Source organism: Salmo salar, chromosome 07 (genome assembly GCF_965601325.2).
Source record: "Salmo salar chromosome 07, fSalSal1, whole genome shotgun sequence".
Taxonomy (NCBI): Eukaryota; Metazoa; Chordata; class Actinopteri; order Salmoniformes; family Salmonidae; genus Salmo; species Salmo salar.
In genome coordinates, this window is record NC_138297.1 from 40,108,786 (window position 1) to 40,128,822 (window position 20,037).

The following is a 20,037-nucleotide window of genomic DNA, read 5'->3' on the forward strand; positions in this document are numbered from 1 at the left end:
TCATTTTTGATTGTAAGCAGGAATCAGGAGGATAGAATTGTGGTGAGATTTACCAAATGGAGGGCAAGGGAGAGCTTTGTACGTGTCTCTGTGTGTGGAGTACAGGTGATCTATAATTTTTTTTCCCTCTGGTTGCGCATTTAAAATGTTGATAGAGATTAGTTAAAACTGATTTAAGTTTCCCTGTATTAAAGTCTCTGGCCACTAGGAGCGCCACCTCTGGGTGAGCAGTTTCCTGTTTGCATATTTCTTTATACAGCTGACTGAGTGCGGTCTTAGTGCCAGCATCCGTCTGTGGCGGTAAATAAACAGCCACGAAAAGTATAGATGAAAACTCTCTTGGCAAATAGTGTGGTCTACAGTTCATCATAAGGTACTCTACTTCAGGCGAGCAAAATCTAGAGACTTCCTTAGATTTCGTGCACCATCTGTTGTTTACAAATATACACAGACCCCCCCCGTCCCCCGTCTTACTGGAGTGTGCTGTTCTATCTAGCCGGTGCAGTGTATATCCAGCTAGCTGAATATCAATGTCATCATTCAGCCACGATTCCGTGAAACATAAGATGTTCCAGTTTTTGATGTCCTGTAGGTAGGATATTTGTGATCGTACCTCGTCTAATTTATTATCCAGTGATTGTACATTGGCGAGTAAAATTGACGGTAACGGCAGCTTTCCCACTCGCTTTTTGCGGATCCCTACGAGGCACCCCTCCCTGTGTCCTCTGTACCTGCGTCTCTTTCTCTTGCCAATAACGGGGATGTTGGCCTTATCGGGTGTTCGCAGTATATCCTGCGCGACCTGCTTGTTGAAGAAAAAAATCTTTGTCTATTCCGAGGTGAGTGATCGCTGTCCTGATATCCAGAAGCTATTTTTTTGCCGTAAGATACAGTGGCAGAAACATTATGTACAAAATAAGTTACAAATAATGCGAAAAAAAACCACATAATAGCACAATTGGTTAGGCACCTGTAAAACTGCTGCCATTTCTTCCGGCGCCATTTTATTTATATACACTAACAAACGCAAACAATTCACCCAATGAAGTTATGAAACAATGAATGTGCACAAATTGGCAGGAGAGAGCGCATTCTGGAGAGAGAAGTGCATCGTGCATCTGGGCGCATGGTCAATCCGACGTCTGCGTTGGCCATGCAGCATTAACAGTGATATGGCTTCAGCAGATGTCAGGGCATTCACACTTCTTTCGCATCGCAGAGCAGTGCAGAGCTTTTGTCAAGGAAGTGAGTTTCTGTTTTCTACAGGATGTACCGCCCCCACCTACCGTCAACCAATCATGTCAATGTGGAGCTATACAGAGCCCTCCGCATTGTTACAACTACTTACAGTAGTGAATGCCTACATTTCCATTTCATAATTTGTTTTTGTTTTTTCCCGTACTGGCCCCCCGTGGGAATTGAACCCACAACCCTGGCGTTGCAAACACCATGCGTTGCAAACACCATACTCTACCAACTGAGCTACAGGGAAGTAGCTGGCTACATTTTGTTCTACTGAAAAAAATGGCCATGCATCGTTTTTTCAAAAAACACCTTGCAAGCTCATCTACTGTGGCTGCCAGCCAAATAACTTTGCACTTCTGTCATCTGATAAATTCTTTTTTCCCCCTTTACCGGAAGAAGAAATTAAGCTACCTCTGGACGGAGCCTATAATAACTGAGTTTCATGTTGTCAGAAGTGATCACTCACACTCACTCGCAATTGTGTCACACCCTCCATATTGAGCCTCCGACCACATTTTCGATCAAGCATAAATTGGCTTTTAGTCTTGGCCTCCACAATGGATTAGTTCACTGAGATAGGCACTTTTCATTTGTTATACATTTGATTAATTTGTAAACAAATCTAAAAACGTAATTCTACTTTGACATTATGGGGTGTTGTGTGTAGGTCAGTGACACAAAATCTAAATTTAATCCATTTTAAATTCAGGCTGTAGCACAACAAAATGTGGAAAAAGTCAAAGGGTGTGAATACTTTCTGAAGGCACAGTATATATTAAAAGTGGGCAGAATAAGTCTCCATATGTAGTGGTCCAGTTTCTAAGACAACAGGTAATACATAACCATTATCAATCCCTTCAAATCCACTCAGAACTGATTTGAAATCAAACATACCTCTGGATTTAATTCCAATCAAAACACGCTATAGAACATAAATATATCTAATTTAATTGATTACAAATCCAAACTTCACTGTCAAAGGTGTAAAAGTAGTGGTAATAAAACATCCCTAGCCTGCATATTCTGTTTAGCACTCCATCCATCGCTAGACTGCATGGAATCCATACCAGCGTTGCCTGCCCTGAGGGTAGTGATGTCCTAACCAGACAGGACCAGACTATAGATCCTCTATACTCCTAGGCCTGTAATTTACCGTCTGTCGAGACCCTTTAAAACTACACTCTGGGATTCTTTTCTCAGCACAATGGCAGCCCGGTCACAAGAATTTAAAAGACCATTAAACAGGCACCCAGATGTCAAATTGCGGCGATGGACACAGAGGAGAGATGTGGCCGAGCCTGATCCCCTGGTAGTACTTGTTCCACTTCAAACTCTTAGCCCACACAGATACAGACACACACACACACAAACAGTGGGCATACCTCTCTGCTGGTCCAATGGGCCCTAAGGGTTGGTAAATGCTGATACAGCCCTGCGGCTAGCTCTGGCTGGCTACATCTAAAGGCCAGACACGCACAGAGAAACCAATGAGCACTGCTGAAATACCAGAGACGATAAAATGCCAAGAAAATCCCTTTTTCTATCTTTATAACTAATAGCCTGCACGCTAATCAAAGGGGATTAGGATATAAATGAATTTAATCGATAAATCAAAACTAGCTGTATGAGGTGATTGAGGTCATCTGTGTTTCTACAGTGTCCCTGGATAGCCCTTTCTCAGACACTCCTCTCTTTTCCTATCCATCCCCCTTTCCTGTCCTCCTTCAGAACTAGGCTTATACCACATCCACACGTTCCTGAGTCTAGCCTCCATCAATCTCAGTCACCTCGACACGCACCAATGACAGAAACACACACATACCACCCCCCAACACACACACACACACACACCACCCACCCAAGTGAGTGTGCAAGATTAAACATGAATCAGATTCCTTTCCCGCTCATTGAACAGGGAGAGAGACCCGGCTTACCCAGTTCAGACAGTTATTTCAGCTTAATTGATGTTCACGATTCACAATCCTCTCTTCTCTCTCTCCCTCTGGCTCTTCTGTTGTAGAAAAATAGAGAAGGCTGGGGTGGGCTCAAACCTAAAGTCATGGAATTACTAAAGGAAAATCAGAGGCTAGCTATCCTGGGCCATGACAGTCTCTGCCCTTGCTTTCTTGAGTGTTGAAGTGTATTGAACAAACTAACTTAGCTAGGCTACTATGGAACGCCGTTTGGGTCTTTGCGTGTCAAAAAAGATACACGTCAAATAACACTATGCAAACAATGTTCTTCCCAAAAACATAACAAAATGACAATCTGTTTCAGTTGCTATAGTTAGCTAGCTAACTGTCTAGCTAGGTGTCATCATCTAAAATACCCCTAATTTATAAGACAGTTCTTATTTGATTATTGATGGTCAGACCCACCCATGTGAAGCTAGCCACAATAAGGATTAGCCACAAGTGACGTTTGCGGTTGGCCTTCAGAATAAAAGTATCTCAATAAAAGTGATGCAAATTAATAAAACTAGCGGAATCATGGAATAATGGAATAGATCATGCTAAACGAGGTTGGAGTGTTCTTATATCAATTCAACAAAAGACAATAATTTGTTAATTTGACAAAAATCTTTTGAAATCACACTGGAGGAAAAATGGTGCCGACAGATAGGGCAGCCGTGCTTCTAGCTCCTAGGCAACTTTGCAGTATATTGTTTTTTTATGTGTTATTTCTTACATTATTAGTCCAGACATTTTTTTCTGTTATTACATACAACCGGAAATAAATAAAAAATGTAGTACAAGCATTTTGCTACACCCGCAATACCATCTGCTTAACATGTGTATGTGACCAATAACATTTCATTTGATGTATTAGACTTTAGAATTGCATTGGGGGCATACTTATTTCACTGTACAGCCTTACCTATGGATTGTGGATCAATGACATGGGGTATCAGTCTCCTCAGTGACACCCACAGAACATTATCGTCGTAGCTCTTATTGCGGGACTTTGAAACCACTGTGAATTGAGACACATTTATTGTACCAATAAACCACCTATTTGTATTGAACACTATTCCAGAGGAAAAAGAATACAACGTGGATGTTTTGGAACCTGATAACTCTGAGGACTGGGAAAAAAGCACTTGGGTACTGAGTAGACTGATACCCCATTTCATTGATCCCCAATCCTTAGGTAAGACTGTACAGTGCAATATGAATGTCAATACCCACAATAGGCTGACTGGGGAGATGATTTCCCACAGTCAAAAGTCCCGCAATAAGAGCTACGATGTTAATATTTGCGTAAACTCTTCACAGTTGTGTTCTGTGGGTGTCACCAAGTAGACTGATACCCCATTTCATTGCTCCACATTTCAACACTCCAACCTTGTTTAACATTATCTAGTCTAAATATGGCATGATTCCACCAATTATAACCTTCTGCATCATTTTCAAAGAGGGACTTTTATTTTGAGGACGAAACATAAATTAAACTATTGTGGCTAATCCTTATTGTGGCTAGCTTCACAACACATAACCCGGTCCGGTCAAGCCATACTGTACTAGCCAGATGAAGCTAGCTGGCTGCTTTTAACTTTGGTTTTGGGCAACAGGGTTAAATAGCTGGCTAGCTAGTTATTTCAATTGGAGAACAACAAGTGCTACCTAACTAATACTTAGTCTCATGGATTCCTGAATCAATGCTAAAAATATTGAAAATTACTTCAGTTTCTACTGGTCATTGTTTTCAGACTGATTGCATTGTTGCTAGCTAGGTACCATGCTAAAGCTAGCTAGCTACCCCAGAAGTTGCTAATAACATCTGTATCAAAGATATTTGTAAAAAAAAATTGATCCTGCTTGTTTGATCCTGATCTCATTTCAAATGCTCAAACAGATGTTTTCCATTCGGTCTTATTACCAACGCAGTATCGTACAGCTTTGACAGTGATCGTAACGGTGGCGCTTGGATAGCACGTGCATATTCAGCACACACGACATTCTATAACAGAATTGTGTTATTTGACATGTCAAATTGAAAGCTTATTTGACGCCTGAAATAGTATTATTTGACGTGCATCTTTTTTGACATGCAAAGACCCAAACAACGTTCCATAGGCTACATCACATGTGAACCAAGAGAAGAAACACAATTTAAATGCAGTATCAGATTTTTTTTTAAAGCAATATACAAATAAATACATTTCATTTCTTCTCAGAAGCTGTCAATGTATACTAGATGCACTGCAACAGACCCCTCGATTTTTTTCACATTTTGTTATGTTACAGCCTTATTCTAAAATGTATTAAATAAATAGAAATCTCATCAATCTACACACAATACCCCATAATGACAAAGTGAAAACAAGTTTTTAGAAATGTCTGCTAATTTACTACATATAAAAAACAGAAATGCCTTATTTACATTAGTATTCAGACTCTTTGCTATGAGATTCGAAATTGAGCTCCAGTGCATCCTGTTTCCATTGATCATCCTTGAGATGTTTCTACAACTTGGAGTCCACCACTGGTAAATTCAATTGACTGGACATGATTTGGAAAGGCACACACCTGTCTATATAAGGTTCCAATGTTGACAGTGCATGTCAGAGTAAAAACCAAGCCATGAGGTCGAAGGAATTGTCCGTAGAGCTCTGAGACAGAATTGTGTTGAGGCACAGATCTGGGGAAGGGTACCAATACATTTCTGCAGCATTGAAGGTTCCCAAGAACACAGTGGCCTCCATCATTCTTAAATGGAAGAAGTTTGGATACTCTTCCTAGACCTGGCTGCCCAGCAAAACTGAGCAATCGGGGGAGAAGGGCCTTGGTCAAGGAGGTAACCAAGAACCTGATGGTCACTCTAACAGATCTCCAGAGTTACTCTGTGGAGATGGGAGAACCTTCCAGAAGGACAACCAACTCTGCAGCACTCCACCAATCAGGCCTTTATGGTTGAGTGGCTAGACGGAAGCTACTCCTCAGTAAAAGGCTCATGACAGCCCGCTTGGAGTTCCCAAAAAGCACCTAAAGGACTCTCAGACCATGAGAATCAAGATTCTCTTATCTGATGAAACCAAGATTGAACTCTTTGGCCTGAATGCCAAGCGTCATGTCTGGAGGAAACCTGGACACCATCCCTACGTTGAAGCATGGTAGTGGCAGCATCATGCTGTGGGGATGTTTTTCAGCGGCAGGGACTGGGAGACCAGTCAGGATTGAGGGAAAGATGAACAGAGCAAAGTAAAGAGAGATCCTTGATGAAAACCTGCCCTAGAGCGCTCAGGACCTCAGACTGGAGCGAAGGTTCACCTTCCAACAGGACAACAACCTAAGCACACAGCCAAGACAACATAGGAGTGGCTTCGGGACAAGTCTCTGAATGTCCTTGAGTGACCGAGCCAGAGCCCGGATTTGAACCTGATCGAACATCTCTGGAGAGACCTGAAAATAGCTGTGCAGCGAGGCTCCCCATCCAACCTTACAGAGCTTGAAAGGATCAGCAGAGAAGATTGGGAGAAACTCCCCAAATACAGTGTACCAAGCTTGTAGCATCATACCCAAGAAGACTCGAGGCTGTAATCGCTGCCAAAGGTGCTTCAACTGAGTAAAGGGTCTGAATACTTATGTTAAATGTGATATTTAGCAAAACATTCTAAAAACTTGTTTTTGCTTTGTCATTATGGGGTATTGTGTGTAGATTGATGAGGAAAAAAAATATTTTATCAATTTTAGAATAAGGCTGCAATGTAACAAAATGTGGAAAAAGGGGTCTGAATACTTTCCGAATGCATTATACTAGTTTGGTTACGTTAGAGTTAATCAAATGTAATATTTTAACAATGAAATGCAAGGATTGAAATACTCTAGGTTTGATTCCGACTTCAAAACATCCCCTGTGAGTTATGGGGAGCTTTATTTCTTCCCTTGCCTGCGGTGGGGATTCTAGGCATAGCCTGGTGTTTTGTTCAAAGGCTGCGAGTTTCAGAGCAATGTGCGTGTGTGCTGTGTGTGTGAGACCCAGACTGTTCCTGTCATCTAATAACAGTTTCTATAGACACCAAGGACAGATATAGCCTCCAAACGAGGAGCCTGGTAACCAACAGACTCTGATGACTTGCAATGAGGACAATCCTTAGAGAGAGAGAGGGAGGGAGGGGAGGGGAGTGAGAGAGCGAGCAAGAGAGAGGAGAAAGAGAAAAAGAGAGATGGAGGCAGGGAGAGCGAGAGACAGGCAGAGATATATTATAGAAAGTGATAGAGGGAAGGAAGGATGAGAGAGGGGAGAGAGGTGGTTGTAATGTCTTAGGAATGACCATGGCGTTGCTTGCTAATATCAGTTACTTTCAGTGTCAGGACTAATATACCAACACATCACCCGCATAAACATGTAAACAAAATCTGTTCTATCCGAACCCCTAGTTCCAATCTATCATGTAAACTAAAGGCATGATCCTCTAGTCTGGTCCAAGATTGGTTTGTGCTGTATAGCCAACACTTATGGTCACAATATCCATAAGAGTTGGCAATACAGCACAAACAGATCTGGGACCAGGACAATGTTCCTCTAGGCAGGCCCTGTATAGGTAGTGACTCATCTCTACGAGCCTCTCCGGACATTGTTAGGACATTCATTAGAGTTAAGGGTCAGAGGTTGTGTGTAGACACAGGAAGGAGCCCCACCACACCAATAACCCCCTCTCGCTCTCCCTCTCTGTTGCAGCTGGTTGAGTGCAGTCAGTGGCAGCAGTGGTAGTATTGTGACAGGCAGGGCTGGGATACACACTGGCACAGCTGGACAGGGGGCACACTCTCCTCTTTCCCCACACAAACACACACACATTTCCTTACTTTAGTCCTTTCCTTTAGCAAACCTCTTGTAAGATATATTCAGCACCTAATATACTAAAACATCTATATTTACTATCTTATTCATGCTGCTGCAGTAGAGACCTCATGTAAATCGAATGAAACCTCTTAGATTCCTGCAGAAATCTGATTATAGGACTTACGAGAAACGGTAAACCTCTGGGTGCTATGGAGATAAACTTCAGAGAAAGAGAGACATGGAGGGAGAGAAAGAGAGAGCGAGAGGGAGAGAAAATGAGACTGGAAGGGAGAAAGAGAGACATGGAGGGAAGAGAAATGTTCAAAAGCCCAACTATGTGGCCCCTACAGAGTGGGGTCGAGGGCCAAACCAGCCCTATAGGAGACGCAAGCTAAAGGCCCCTAGGGGGAACTAAGGAGTGTGTGAGTGTAGCGGCACACTGCAAGCTCTCCATCCCTTCATCCCTTCATCCCTCCCTCCTTCCCTCCAAAAGAAGAAAGAGAGAGAGACCAAGTGGAAATGATGATTTAGCACCAATCACTCCAAATCATTAAGGTACATCTCACAAAGTCGGCCTACAGAAGAGTAACGTAACACTATCCATCCCTCGTCTCAATTACGCCAGGGGGGCCACACAAACAGACAGCTTATATCACACTGTCACGTCCTGACCAGTATAGGGGTTATTTGTTATTGTAGTTTGTAGTTTGGTCAGGACATGGCAGAGGGTATTTGTTTTATGTGGTTCGGGGTGGTTGTGTGTTTAGTGGTGTGTTTGATTTATTATTCTGGGTTTTGGGCACTGGTCTATGTTTATGTATTTCTATGTTTAGTCTAGTTATTTGTATTTCTATGTTTAGTTAATTGGGGATTGGACTCTCAATTGGAGGCAGGTGTTTTCTAGTTGCCTCTGATTGAGGGTCCTATATATAGGTATGTGTTTGTTTTAGTGTTTTGTGGGAGATTGTGCTGTGTATAGCTCTGTGCCTTACCGGCCTGTTATTAGTCGTTGTGTACGTGTTTATTTTGGTTTACCTTCTTGTCCATTTAATAAAAGAAGATGAGTGCACATTTCCCCGCTGCGTCTTGGTCCGCTTTACCCTACGACAACCGTGACACACACAGACAGAACTCTGTATGCTGGGCCGGAAAAAGACTTAGGTATCTAGATAGATACATACATTAGATAGTCAAGTCAATGGCTCTTCTTTTAACAAGACTATGGTGAATAAAATGAGAGAGCAACATTCAGAGGGAAAAGCTTGTTGAATGTTGAGCTAGCCAGATAAGAGATATTATATTACAGTGGGAACACTCAGCCCCTACCATTCCTCATCGGTGTTGTTCTAAGGGGAGAGACAGAGTGGTGTTGTGACTAGAATGTTAAACTACGTTATCTGGGGTATATCTGACAGTACCTCTGGCCTTTCAGGAGGGATAGATAAACAATTTCAATCCCTTTCTGTGGGTAGAATAAAACACCTGTTCCTACCCCTTTTGGTGAATTTCAACAGGTTTTGAGAGCTTCGTTTGAATGGGTGAATAGACAGAAAGAGACATCTATCTAATTAAAACAATGTTCAATTTCACACATCAGTAGTCACCACTACTATGCCAATGGTAGAGGTAAGGAGGTCAGACTTAACTAATAATACAACTGTTTTTTGGAACAAACATTTGTTTCCTTTCTCATAAGCCCTAATATTGGGCCTAATCTTCCAAAAAGCTCTGAATGAATTTCAGCCAAGTCATTACCTCACAGAGAAAGAGAGAAGGGCTAGTGTTTCATTAGTAAAGGGAGCCAGTAGCAAGCTGTTGAGGTCCATCTCAGTCTGGTCTCCTGTTGTCCCTAGAGGGCCCTTCCTCGCCCCTGGGCCTGGGGTTGAGAGGTCAGAGTACCAGTGTTAATGGTTACCTAACATTTGACATCAAGGTATGTCTAGAGTAGTGAGGAGGTAGGTTGGGGGTTGGAATGTGTGCGTGTGTGTGTGTGTGTGTGTGTGTGTGTGTGTGTGTGTGTGTGTGTGTGTGTGTGTGTGTGTGTGTGTGTGTGTGTGTGTGTGTGTGTGTGTGTGTGTGTGTGTGTGTGGTGTGGGTGTGTGTGTGTGGAGGTGGGGGCAGTGTGTGTGTGTGTGTGTGTGTGTGTGTGTGTGTGTGTGTGTGTGTGTGTGTGTGTGTGTGTGTGTGTGTGTGTGTGTGTGTGTGTGTGTGTGTGTAAAATGCATTATTCTGATGGAGGAGGGCAGGGGTGCCCCTCGAGGGACAGCCGGGGGTCAGCATTGTCAAGGAGACCTCAAGAGTCCCAATTGTTATTGGCGAATGCGAAAGCAGGGCCTATGAATGCAGGACACAAGGGACTAGCTGCCCCTTCAGAAGGTCCACTAGTAACCACGAGCCTCTGGACACTCATTGGCCAGACTGTCTTTTGTTACACAGAAAAAGACAAGTAATTGAGATAACTAATTATGAGAGAAGTTGAGAAGGAAAGGCTTAGAGAGGTTTCATTCTTGGTAAATAGAAAGAGAGGGAATGAGAGAGAGAGAGACTTAAGGTGCTAGGCAGTTTGCCATATCAGGAAACATGACGCGATTTGAAAGAAAAGCCTTCACAGAGAGACAAACAGCTGTCAATATGACAGCATTCTCTCATGGGGATAGGATGTCTCTCTCCCACTTACTGCCTGAAACAAGTCAATACGAAGGCTTGTATAACATCAATGCTCTATATTACAGTTGAAATAACCATACTACAGTGTCTCTGTGAGGGTGTGAGCTATGGGTGTTTGCGTTAGTGTAATCTTTAACTTAACCGAACGAAGTCTACTTCTGTATAAGAGGACATCTTTCACACAAATTATTTCTGTGTGACGTACCGACGAATGCAGATAACCGATCTTACATTTATTACACTAAACTGTATGGGCTGTACAACACAATCAGCAACAAGGCACTCCTCGTTTTAACCGAAATTGCAGCAAAATCACCCAGCACGAACTGCTGACTAAGGCTATGCAAAGCACAGAGAACTATTTCGGTTAGTGAATGCGTGAGACAGACATTGCAGCAGTTTTGATAATCACACTTAACCATTCCGGCTAACCTAAGTGAAAAAGGGGCCAACATAAGCTGTTCACTTCTAAGGTGAGTTCTTTTAAGAAGGTATCTCACGTGCTATGATGTTGATATGTGCAAACTGCAGTTCTGCAGTGAAAAAAACCCAACATTGGTTAAAAAAATAGGGGCACCTGGTATAATAGCACCTTTTATGAACCCAGGTAACCACCAACCACCACAATACAGTAGCACACAAACAGTATAAAGTGGTAAAACCAGATCCTGTTACACCTTCCAACTACCTCTCACTAAACAAAGACAGCACTTCTGCTAGGGCCTAAGCTCCACGTCGCTTCAATAGAACACGCAGTCAACTACACACAGTTCCAGACGATAAATATGTTATTACAACTGTGACATCTATTGCCTATCTCACATATTTTTCTTACACTTACTCCACTCTGCAAGCAGCAAACGATTTCAGGTGACTGGAAAGAGCGCAAAACCAAAATAGCTTACTTTCAAATGCTTCTTCACTTCATTTAATTCAACTCTCGGTCATTCTACCATACAAATCAGCACTGAGATATCCATCTTGAATAAATTCCTTGCTTACTCATTCAACTCCGCCAGCGGGAAACTAGGCCTATTTTAGAAGGCCAGAAGAATATGATTTATGAACAAGGCGTTTTCTTTAGGTAATAAGACAGGTAATTATAGCTAATAATAATAAGACATGGTAATAAGCGGTCCACTATTTGCATTTATATATTTGAGGTGCTCTCACCTGAGACAGAGACAGTCATGGGGGCCTCTAGAGGTCTGTTGTTATCCAGGTCTCTGCTGAGCTTTAGTTCCCCCGTGTCTGCATTCAGCACCAGTAAGTTCAGCTCATTCCCTGACTCAAAGCTGTAGTGGAGTTTATCCGACACATCCGGGTCATGGGCAGGCACCTTCCCTATGATCCCTGAGGGGAAACTATTGGACTTGTTGGTCACATAGTTGTTGAAGATAATCTCAAAGTTTTGCAGAACCGGGTCGTTGTCATTGATGTCGAGTAAACGGATGTGGACTGTGGCGCGGCTGACGAGCGGAGCGGACGTGGCCTGGACCACAATGACAAACTCGGTTCTAGACTCGTAGTCGAGGTCCGTGAGGGCGGTGAGGTCGCCTTTGAAGATGTCCAATTTGAAGATCTCAGGGATGTTCCCCTCCACGATCTGGTACATGATCTGAGCGTTGGTTCCCTCATCTGGGTCGGTGGCGCTGATCCGAGCCAAGACAGAACCGACGGGACTGTTCTCCTCTACGTAGATAAACAGTTCGTCCTTCTCGAACACGGGCGCATTGTCGTTGATATCCAGCACCGACACCTGGATGTCCACCGCTGCTTTGAGAGGAGGAATCCCCTTATCCACAGCGAAGGCCTTCAGGGTATACACAGGCACGTTCTCTCTGTCTAGCTTCCTGGCTGTTCTGATGATGCCAGAGTAGGGCTCGATGAAGAAGTCCCCCTCCCCGTCATCTCCACCCTGGAATGTGTAGCTCAGCCTTCCGTTGGACCCGGAGTCCCTGTCGGAGGCAGATATCTGGAGCACGCTGGTGTAAATGGGTGCGTCCTCGAATACAGTTCCCTGATACATGTCCCGTAGGAACTGAGGTGTGTTGTCGTTGGCATCCAGGATTATTATCTCCACATAGGTCGTATCGGACTTCTGAGGAATGCCGTTGTCCCTGGCGATGATGGCTAACGTGTACGACGCCTGGTCCTCGTAGTCTATCTCCATCTGGGTGGTGATGGCGCCCGTGTCGGGGTCGATCTTAAACTGGGGGACGTTGTCCTCCATGATGTACGTGATGCGAGCGTTTTCACCCGTGTCTTCGTCGGTGGCACTGATGACGACCACGGTGGACCCAATGGGCCGGTCCTCGCTAATCATCACCTGGTAGTTGGCGCTCTGGAACACAGGACGGTGCGTGTTGGCATCCGTGACGTTGATGAACACCTGTGCCATGTCATAACGTGTGCCGTCTGACGCAGTCACCGTCAGAACATACTGGCGCTCCTGTTTGTAGTCTAAGGGTAACGCCAAGGTGATGAGCCCGCCTCCACTCTGACTGGTGATGGCGAAACGGTTCCTGGTGTTGCCGCTAGAGATCTGATAGGTTACGACGCTATTTACATCCCTGTCGATGGCTGTCACTGTCAACACACTGGTCCCCACCACAGCATCCTCATTAATCTTCAGAGAATACACCTTCTCTGTGAAGGTCGGGATGTTGTCGTTCACATCTAGGACCGTGATGCTCACGCTGGCCGAGGATGACATCGCAGGTATCCCACAATCCCTCGCTTCCATGCCGAAGGTATAGAACTCGGTGGTTTCCCTGTCGAGCTCCGTGGCGACTGTGATCCACCCAGTGCTATTGTTGATGGTGAAGGGGAAACCAAGGGAGGTGTCAGTGAGACGGTACTCTAGACGTGCGTTATTCCCAGAATCAGCGTCTATAGCCTGGATGTGGATTACTGAGTAGCCAATGGCCACATTCTCCAGCACAGTGGCTTGGAAAGGCGTGCTGACGAACATAGGAGCGTTATCATTTATGTCAACCACCTGGACCACCACCATCCCAGTCCCGTTGATCAACGGAGGCCTGCCACCATCCTGAGCTTTAATCCGTAAATTATACTCCCTAATCATCTCGTAATCCAGGGGATTAATGACATCGATGACCCCAGTGGGAGAGTGGATGTAGAACTGTCCCTTCACGTTGCCACTGATGATGCTGTAGTGGACCTTAGCATTGTTTCCCTCGTCTTTGTCCGTGGCCTCGACTTGAGTGACTTTAGAGTTGACAGCCACGTTCTCAGGGATTTGGACCACGTAACGTTTCTCACTGAACTGGGGGTAGTTGTCGTTCTCGTCCTCTACAGAGATGTTGACGGTGGCCGTGGCGCTCCGGGGTTCAGGGTCTTTCCCCTGGTCGTTGGCTTCCACGATAAGCTGGTACTGGGACATGGTCTCTCTGTCGGGCCGCTCTCTGATCCTCACTAGCCCGTGGCGTGGGTCGATCTCAAAACCAGCGTTCACTCCGCCGCTGTTGACTATTTTATAGACCATATTGGCGTTGGAGGGAGCGTCCCCGTCTGTGGCTCTTATGGTCATCACCTCAAAGCCCACCTCTACATTCTCCCGTATGGTTACCCGGTATTCAGTCTGCTCGAACACCGGGCTGTGGTCGTTGGTGTCGCTGACCGTCACGGTGAGGTAAGACGTGGCTGAGCGCCGTGGGGAGCCGTTGTCTGTTACCATTACTTTGAAGACGTGTGTGTCTTTGACCTCCCTGTCTAAAGGCTGCACTGTTGTAATAGCACCTGTCTGAGGGTTTATTACAAAATAATCGTTGGATCTGCTGTCAAAGAGGGCCTCCATTCCATACTCTATTCTACCGGCCTCTCCATCATCCGGATCAGTGGCCTTCAGTGTGATGACGCGGGTCCCTGATGGTTCATTCTCGGGAACAGACACCTGGTAGTTGGGGAGCTGAAACTGGGGAGGTGTGTTTGCATTTCTCCGTTTTCGGTGGTTCCGTTTGCCAGGCACAATCTGGATGGTGTGTGACGGTGATAACTGCTCATGGGTCTCTCCCTCAACCACTGTCACCAACCGCAACCTCACGCGCACGGAGACGCGGACGCGCTGGTCACTCAGAGCACGCAGTGTACAATACAAATGCACCTCGCTCAGCTCTCCTTCACCCAAACAGTAGTTGTCGTCCAGCAATATATTGCCATGTTTAAAAACTGCTCTCAAGTCTTTCCCAGTAGTACATGAGGCAGAAAAAGTGGTATTTCGCGAAAAGGCAGGCAAAAGTTCTGTTACATTCACAAGCAAATTACCCGCGGATAAGCAGGAAGTTGCTTCCAGTTCGGAAAAGTAATTGATGTGAATGTCGGGCTTACCTATTGTGCTCTTTCTCTTGTATTTGATAAAACAGTCCTGTCCGTGTACAAATGTATTGAAATGTGTCAAAACAAAATTTGCAGACGTCAACGACCCTATCCTGATATAGACAGGCACTGGGTTCCTCAATAAGCGCACACAATCCACTTTTCGATACATACGGAGAGCTCCTTCTTGCCATTCCACTTGTAAAAAGTTCTGAATGTATTTAGGAGTTAAAGTCCTGTCGATTTTGTAAGTCCAACCGGGCCCCAGGGACAAATTTGCCAAAACGGTCCCAGTTTGTAACGTCTCCGAAAGGTGTAGCTCGAAACATCCCAGCAAGGGCACATTGAATAGAATACAAACCCAGATCCAATTCATCGGTAATTCCATGGTTTAAAACTCCAACAAATCCCATTCAACCTCATCGAAACACCTCCACAAAAACATTAACTATCCCTCTCCCTTTTTCTTTTATCCTTCATGGTGAAGTTTCAAAGTGGAAAACACACTTATATCCATAGTATCCACGGAGCGCAGTCACATTATTCCACGGGCAAGTTTAAATGACTACAAAATGGCTCCGCGGCTCCCCTCCTCTGAGAGTTGATTAGCATAAACCTGCTGTGTTCGGCTCACCGGGACACTTTCGCAGGGGGCTTTCTCATTGACATTCGGAAGTGTCCTGAGCTGTTGGCGATTGCGCATTCGGACCATTGTTATAACAATACAGAGAGCTTGTTAACAAGCGCATTGTGTGTTTGGGCTACTAGAACTTTGTTATAAAACAAGTTTGGTATCATTGAAACTTTCTCTGATGTTTTGTATTGAGTTTGTCACCTGGGAAAATGGTACATTGTTAGAGATGAGTCTGGCCACAGTTCCAAGAGAATTAGCACACAATTATCTTTTGGAAAAAGTTAAACTATTTGGTCAACGAGTCGCTATTGTCATGGTTAGTAGGCTATAGCTCAGCATTTGCATATCCATTCTGAATAAATAGTTTACAATAATTTATTGATTTAGAATTGGCCCATGTGCTTGGATTTGTATTGTGGAGTTGGATTATCACTTAAGGTTAATTTCTGAATTTATTTTCAGAATATACAGAGCTCTCCAGATCATCCATTTGAAATTAGATTATAATCCATTGCTTCCTCCATCCTACCATTTATGTTGGTATCCATCTTAATGTAGCCTTATTTAATGAAAAAGTGTCCCTTGCACCTGTTTGTAATGTATGGCGCTTTCATTTGTTGGTTTTATTCCCATGGAAATCACATCACCATTGAAAATGAAGGTATGCATGGAACTAAATTAAATCATGCATAATCTGCAAAATCATTGAACAGGTACAGGTAACTACCAAAATAAAGAAAACCCCAACATAAAGTGTCTTAATAATAGGGCGTTGGGCCACCACGAGCCAGAACAGCTTCAATGCACCTTGGCATGGATTCTACAAGTGTCTGGAACTCTATTGGAGGGATGCGACACCATTCTACCACAAGAAATTCCATAAATTGGTGTTTTGTTGATGGTGGTGGAAAACGCTTTCTCTGGCACCACTCCAGAATCTCCAATAAGGATTCAGATCTGGTGACAGCCATGGCTTATAGTTTACATCATTTTCATGCTCATCAAACCAATGTGATTACTCGTTCCCTGTGGATGGGGGCATTGTCATCCTATGGGGGCATAGCCATGGCAGTCAAAATAATGGGCTGCCCAGCATTTTATAAGTAAGCATGATGGGATGTTAATTGCTTAATTAACTCCGGAACCACACCTGTGTGGAAGCACCTGCTTTCAATATATTTTGTATTCATCATTTACTCCAGTGTTTCCATTATTTTGGCAGTTACCTATACATTCCACCTGGTATAACATCAATACTGTTATTTTAACCACCAGAAACAGTGCATAGGCAAAGTTTAGAAGGCTTAGTATAACTTATGCATGTTCGCCCCCTTTTGGAGAAAGTGGAAGAGGACATGAAACAGTAGCTACAGAGATGTAAAGTGACTCACATACTTTAACTGGATTTCTTCAGTGAGGTTTTATGCTGGCCACAGAAATCCCTTATTTAAAACAATCGTACGTTTAATCACTTAATCAAGTTATTCTCTATTTACATGTTGGATATTTTATACAGTAGTTCAAAAGAATGCAGTTCAATGCTAAATGTGTTTCGGTGAAATGACACCAAAGGAAAAGGCACTATTTGTTTGGATTTTCATGAAAGCCATCATTTTATAAATATGCATTTCACATTTTCTAATAATCTGTCCAAATAAATAAATTACACAATGAATTACCATGTGTATGATTTTACACAGTCCACACTTATCAAATAATACTGTACATCACAAGTACCCTAATAGGAAGAAGTATCAACTGAGTGCAACAGTACAGAGGAAGTTTGAGTGTGTGTTTTTTTGGCGAGTGGACAGTTCCAAAAGCATGATCAGTGTTCTCTTCTGTTCTACAGTAGTGGTTCAGAGAATGGGATAAGGCCTGTGGAAGTACAGTAGTCTTGTCCATCAGCAGTGTGACTGAAGTCTGGAAGGTAAGGTTAGGTCCATATTGATAGTGGATAGGCCTGGGCCTAGGAAGTCTTTTTCAGGCTCAACTGGCTGGTTCCGGAGTCCTCTCCTTGGCCACAGGGGCTTCCTTCATGCGGTCTCATCCTTGTTGGAGTGTGTGCTCTGTGGGGCCCAGATGGACGATCTTGCCACTGCCCAGACACTTGTCCCCCTTGTACAGCACTGCAAACTGGGGGGAGGTGAGAGAAGTGAATAAGAAGTTAGAGGGGAGGGTAGTGAGGAGCAGACACTGACAGAATTTTTGAAGCAAGGCTATTCACTCAATGTCGAGGTAGATAAGACAGGAACAGAAAATTGATGTTAGTGGGATACATTGATGCTGAATATTGACTACTAGTTCCTCTGAACTAACCTCCACATTTGAGCACACACACCACTATTCTCTATCACTTCTCTATTCAACTACCCGCACTCTGGCCTCAAGCCCAGAGCTCCAAGACAAACGCGTCTCGGCCATATTGTTTTCTCAGCTCAGTGGGTTATGGGATAGCACATGAAGAAAGGGGGTAATCCAAGCGTGGACAAGGCTCTTTGTACCCTGACTAGAGTCTGGACTAATCCCTGTCAGGGAAACCAGAGACACACTGGAGCAGCTGGCTACGTTTGTTGGGCCTATGATAGGCCTTTGTTCGCTGGCTAATCAGGATCTTAAGGAATAACACACTGGGACTAACACTAACACACCAGCTCACACAGATGAACTAAAACGACTGTAACGGTACATGGGTTGGCTTTACTCCTAAACACTGACAAAATGACAATAAATCGATTTGAAAATTGCCTATAGAAATTTGAATCATGTTTTTTTTCTCAATAAAAAAAAAAAAAAAAACTATCCCTAGGAAGTAACAAAACCAACTGCCCAAACTCTGAAAAAGGGTGAGAGAGACGGCTTACATGTCTAGTGTGGGAAACAACAGAGTGCTTACCTGTCCTGGTGTGAGTGCTCTGATTGGCTGAGACAGCATGATCCACACAGAGCCATCCATGTTCAAGGTCACAGTGCAAGGAGCTGTGTTATTAACAAGTTACCAACACTTTATTAACATGTCACTAACACTTTCGAAGTGTACATTTTTCACCCATTAAAGCTGTTTAATCCATATGGGAGGTAAAGGTATTATTAATGACACTTCCTTACAAACTGTCTGGCCTTAACGTGTCATGTGACTCACTGAAAGGCATCTGGTGGATGAAGCGGAAGTGACACTCCATCTTAGTCTGGATCAGCTCAGTGGGAGGGTCCTCTGTTATCCAATGGAAACGATCTGTTCGTACCTCGTCTCTGAATAGAGCCGGGTGATTGGTGGTCGGACCCTGATGTTAGGGAGTTTAGAATCAGAATCCCATTGAGAATCAACAGCAAATAACAGCAAGGATGTGGGAGATCTGCCTCATATCCTGTACTGTAGCTAGGCCGGTTGTTTAGGACTCAATTAGCTATAACAATATCGAAGAGGTAGAAACCATACCTTACCACAAACACTTCTCCAGTAGTGACGTCTTTGTCCACAACAAACCATGCGTCCCTCTGCCCACCAATCCGAGACAACCAACCCTAGCCCTTTGGCCTAGAGTCAGGGTGAACCAACCTGAGAGGAAGAGAAGAAGAGGAAGAGAACCAGTCGTTAATGTAAAGGTTTACCATTGGAAGAGCCGTACTCTTATAAGGATAGTGGGACAAGCAGTAACATAGAAGATACCACTGAGGATATCACACAGCGTTACCTTTACGTTCAGACATGATTTCCCCATCCTAAATGGAGATAAAGTTTGCCGGTTTCGGCTCTAAATACTGACCGAAAAATAGCAACGCAGATATTGTTATTACAGACAAACGTGTTTATTCATTACTATGGCTAACGTATCTCAATAATTAACTTGATACAGTACATACCTCTAGAATGAAATCCTAAAATGTCCTCTTAAAGCAGATGCCCATACTCTGGAAACAGATAATGATTTTCAGTGTTGCCACACAGTCCACGAAAAAATACAATTGACTTTGTAAGATATAGAAATATATGTCAATACAGTGTAATTAAGGTGTAGGCCAAACAACAACACAATGCAATGAAATTATGTTTAACAAAGTTTATCTGTAGGCAGCTCAGAGAGGAAAGATGATCAATACTTTATATACACTCCCGTCTGTATGTATTTGGACAGCGAAGCTAACATTTTACATTTGGCTCTATACTCCAACATTTTGGATTTGAGACCAAATGTTTCATATGAGGTGAAAGTACAGAATGTCACCATTTATTTGAGGGTATTTTCATACATATCTGTTTTACCGTTGAGAAATGAAAGCACTAGTCCCTACCCTCTTCTGAAGAAGTCATAAGAAGTCATAAGTAATTGGACAAATTCACTTATAGTGTATCAATAACGGAAGGT

General features: G+C 43.7%; 1 protein-coding gene and 1 pseudogene across 7 annotated transcripts in view; both read right to left on the reverse strand.

Moving 5' to 3' along the window:
- Positions 1-15,617, reverse strand: part of LOC106609112 (cadherin EGF LAG seven-pass G-type receptor 1) — a 133,064-nt gene extending 117,447 nt beyond the window's left edge. For 3 of the 6 annotated variants that reach the window (XM_082977605.1, XM_082977603.1, XM_082977606.1), the window contains exon 1: positions 11,872-15,617. In XM_082977605.1, the coding sequence (XP_082833731.1) occupies positions 11,872-15,424 (3,553 nt within the window). In that variant the 5' untranslated portion in view covers positions 15,425-15,617. The remainder of the gene's footprint in view (positions 1-11,871) is intronic. The other 3 variants (XM_082977604.1, XM_082977601.1, XM_082977602.1) reach the window with 1 other exon arrangement.
- A 1,486-nt stretch (positions 15,618-17,103) lies between these two features.
- Positions 17,104-19,381, reverse strand: LOC106609089 (mitochondrial tRNA-specific 2-thiouridylase 1-like; annotated as a pseudogene). The gene is made up of 5 exons (XR_014392815.1): positions 19,366-19,381; positions 19,115-19,229; positions 18,813-18,954; positions 18,567-18,649; positions 17,104-17,806 (listed from the first exon to the last, which is right to left on the reverse strand). The product of XR_014392815.1 is annotated as a mitochondrial tRNA-specific 2-thiouridylase 1-like (transcript).
- Positions 19,382-20,037: the final 656 nt, after the last annotated feature.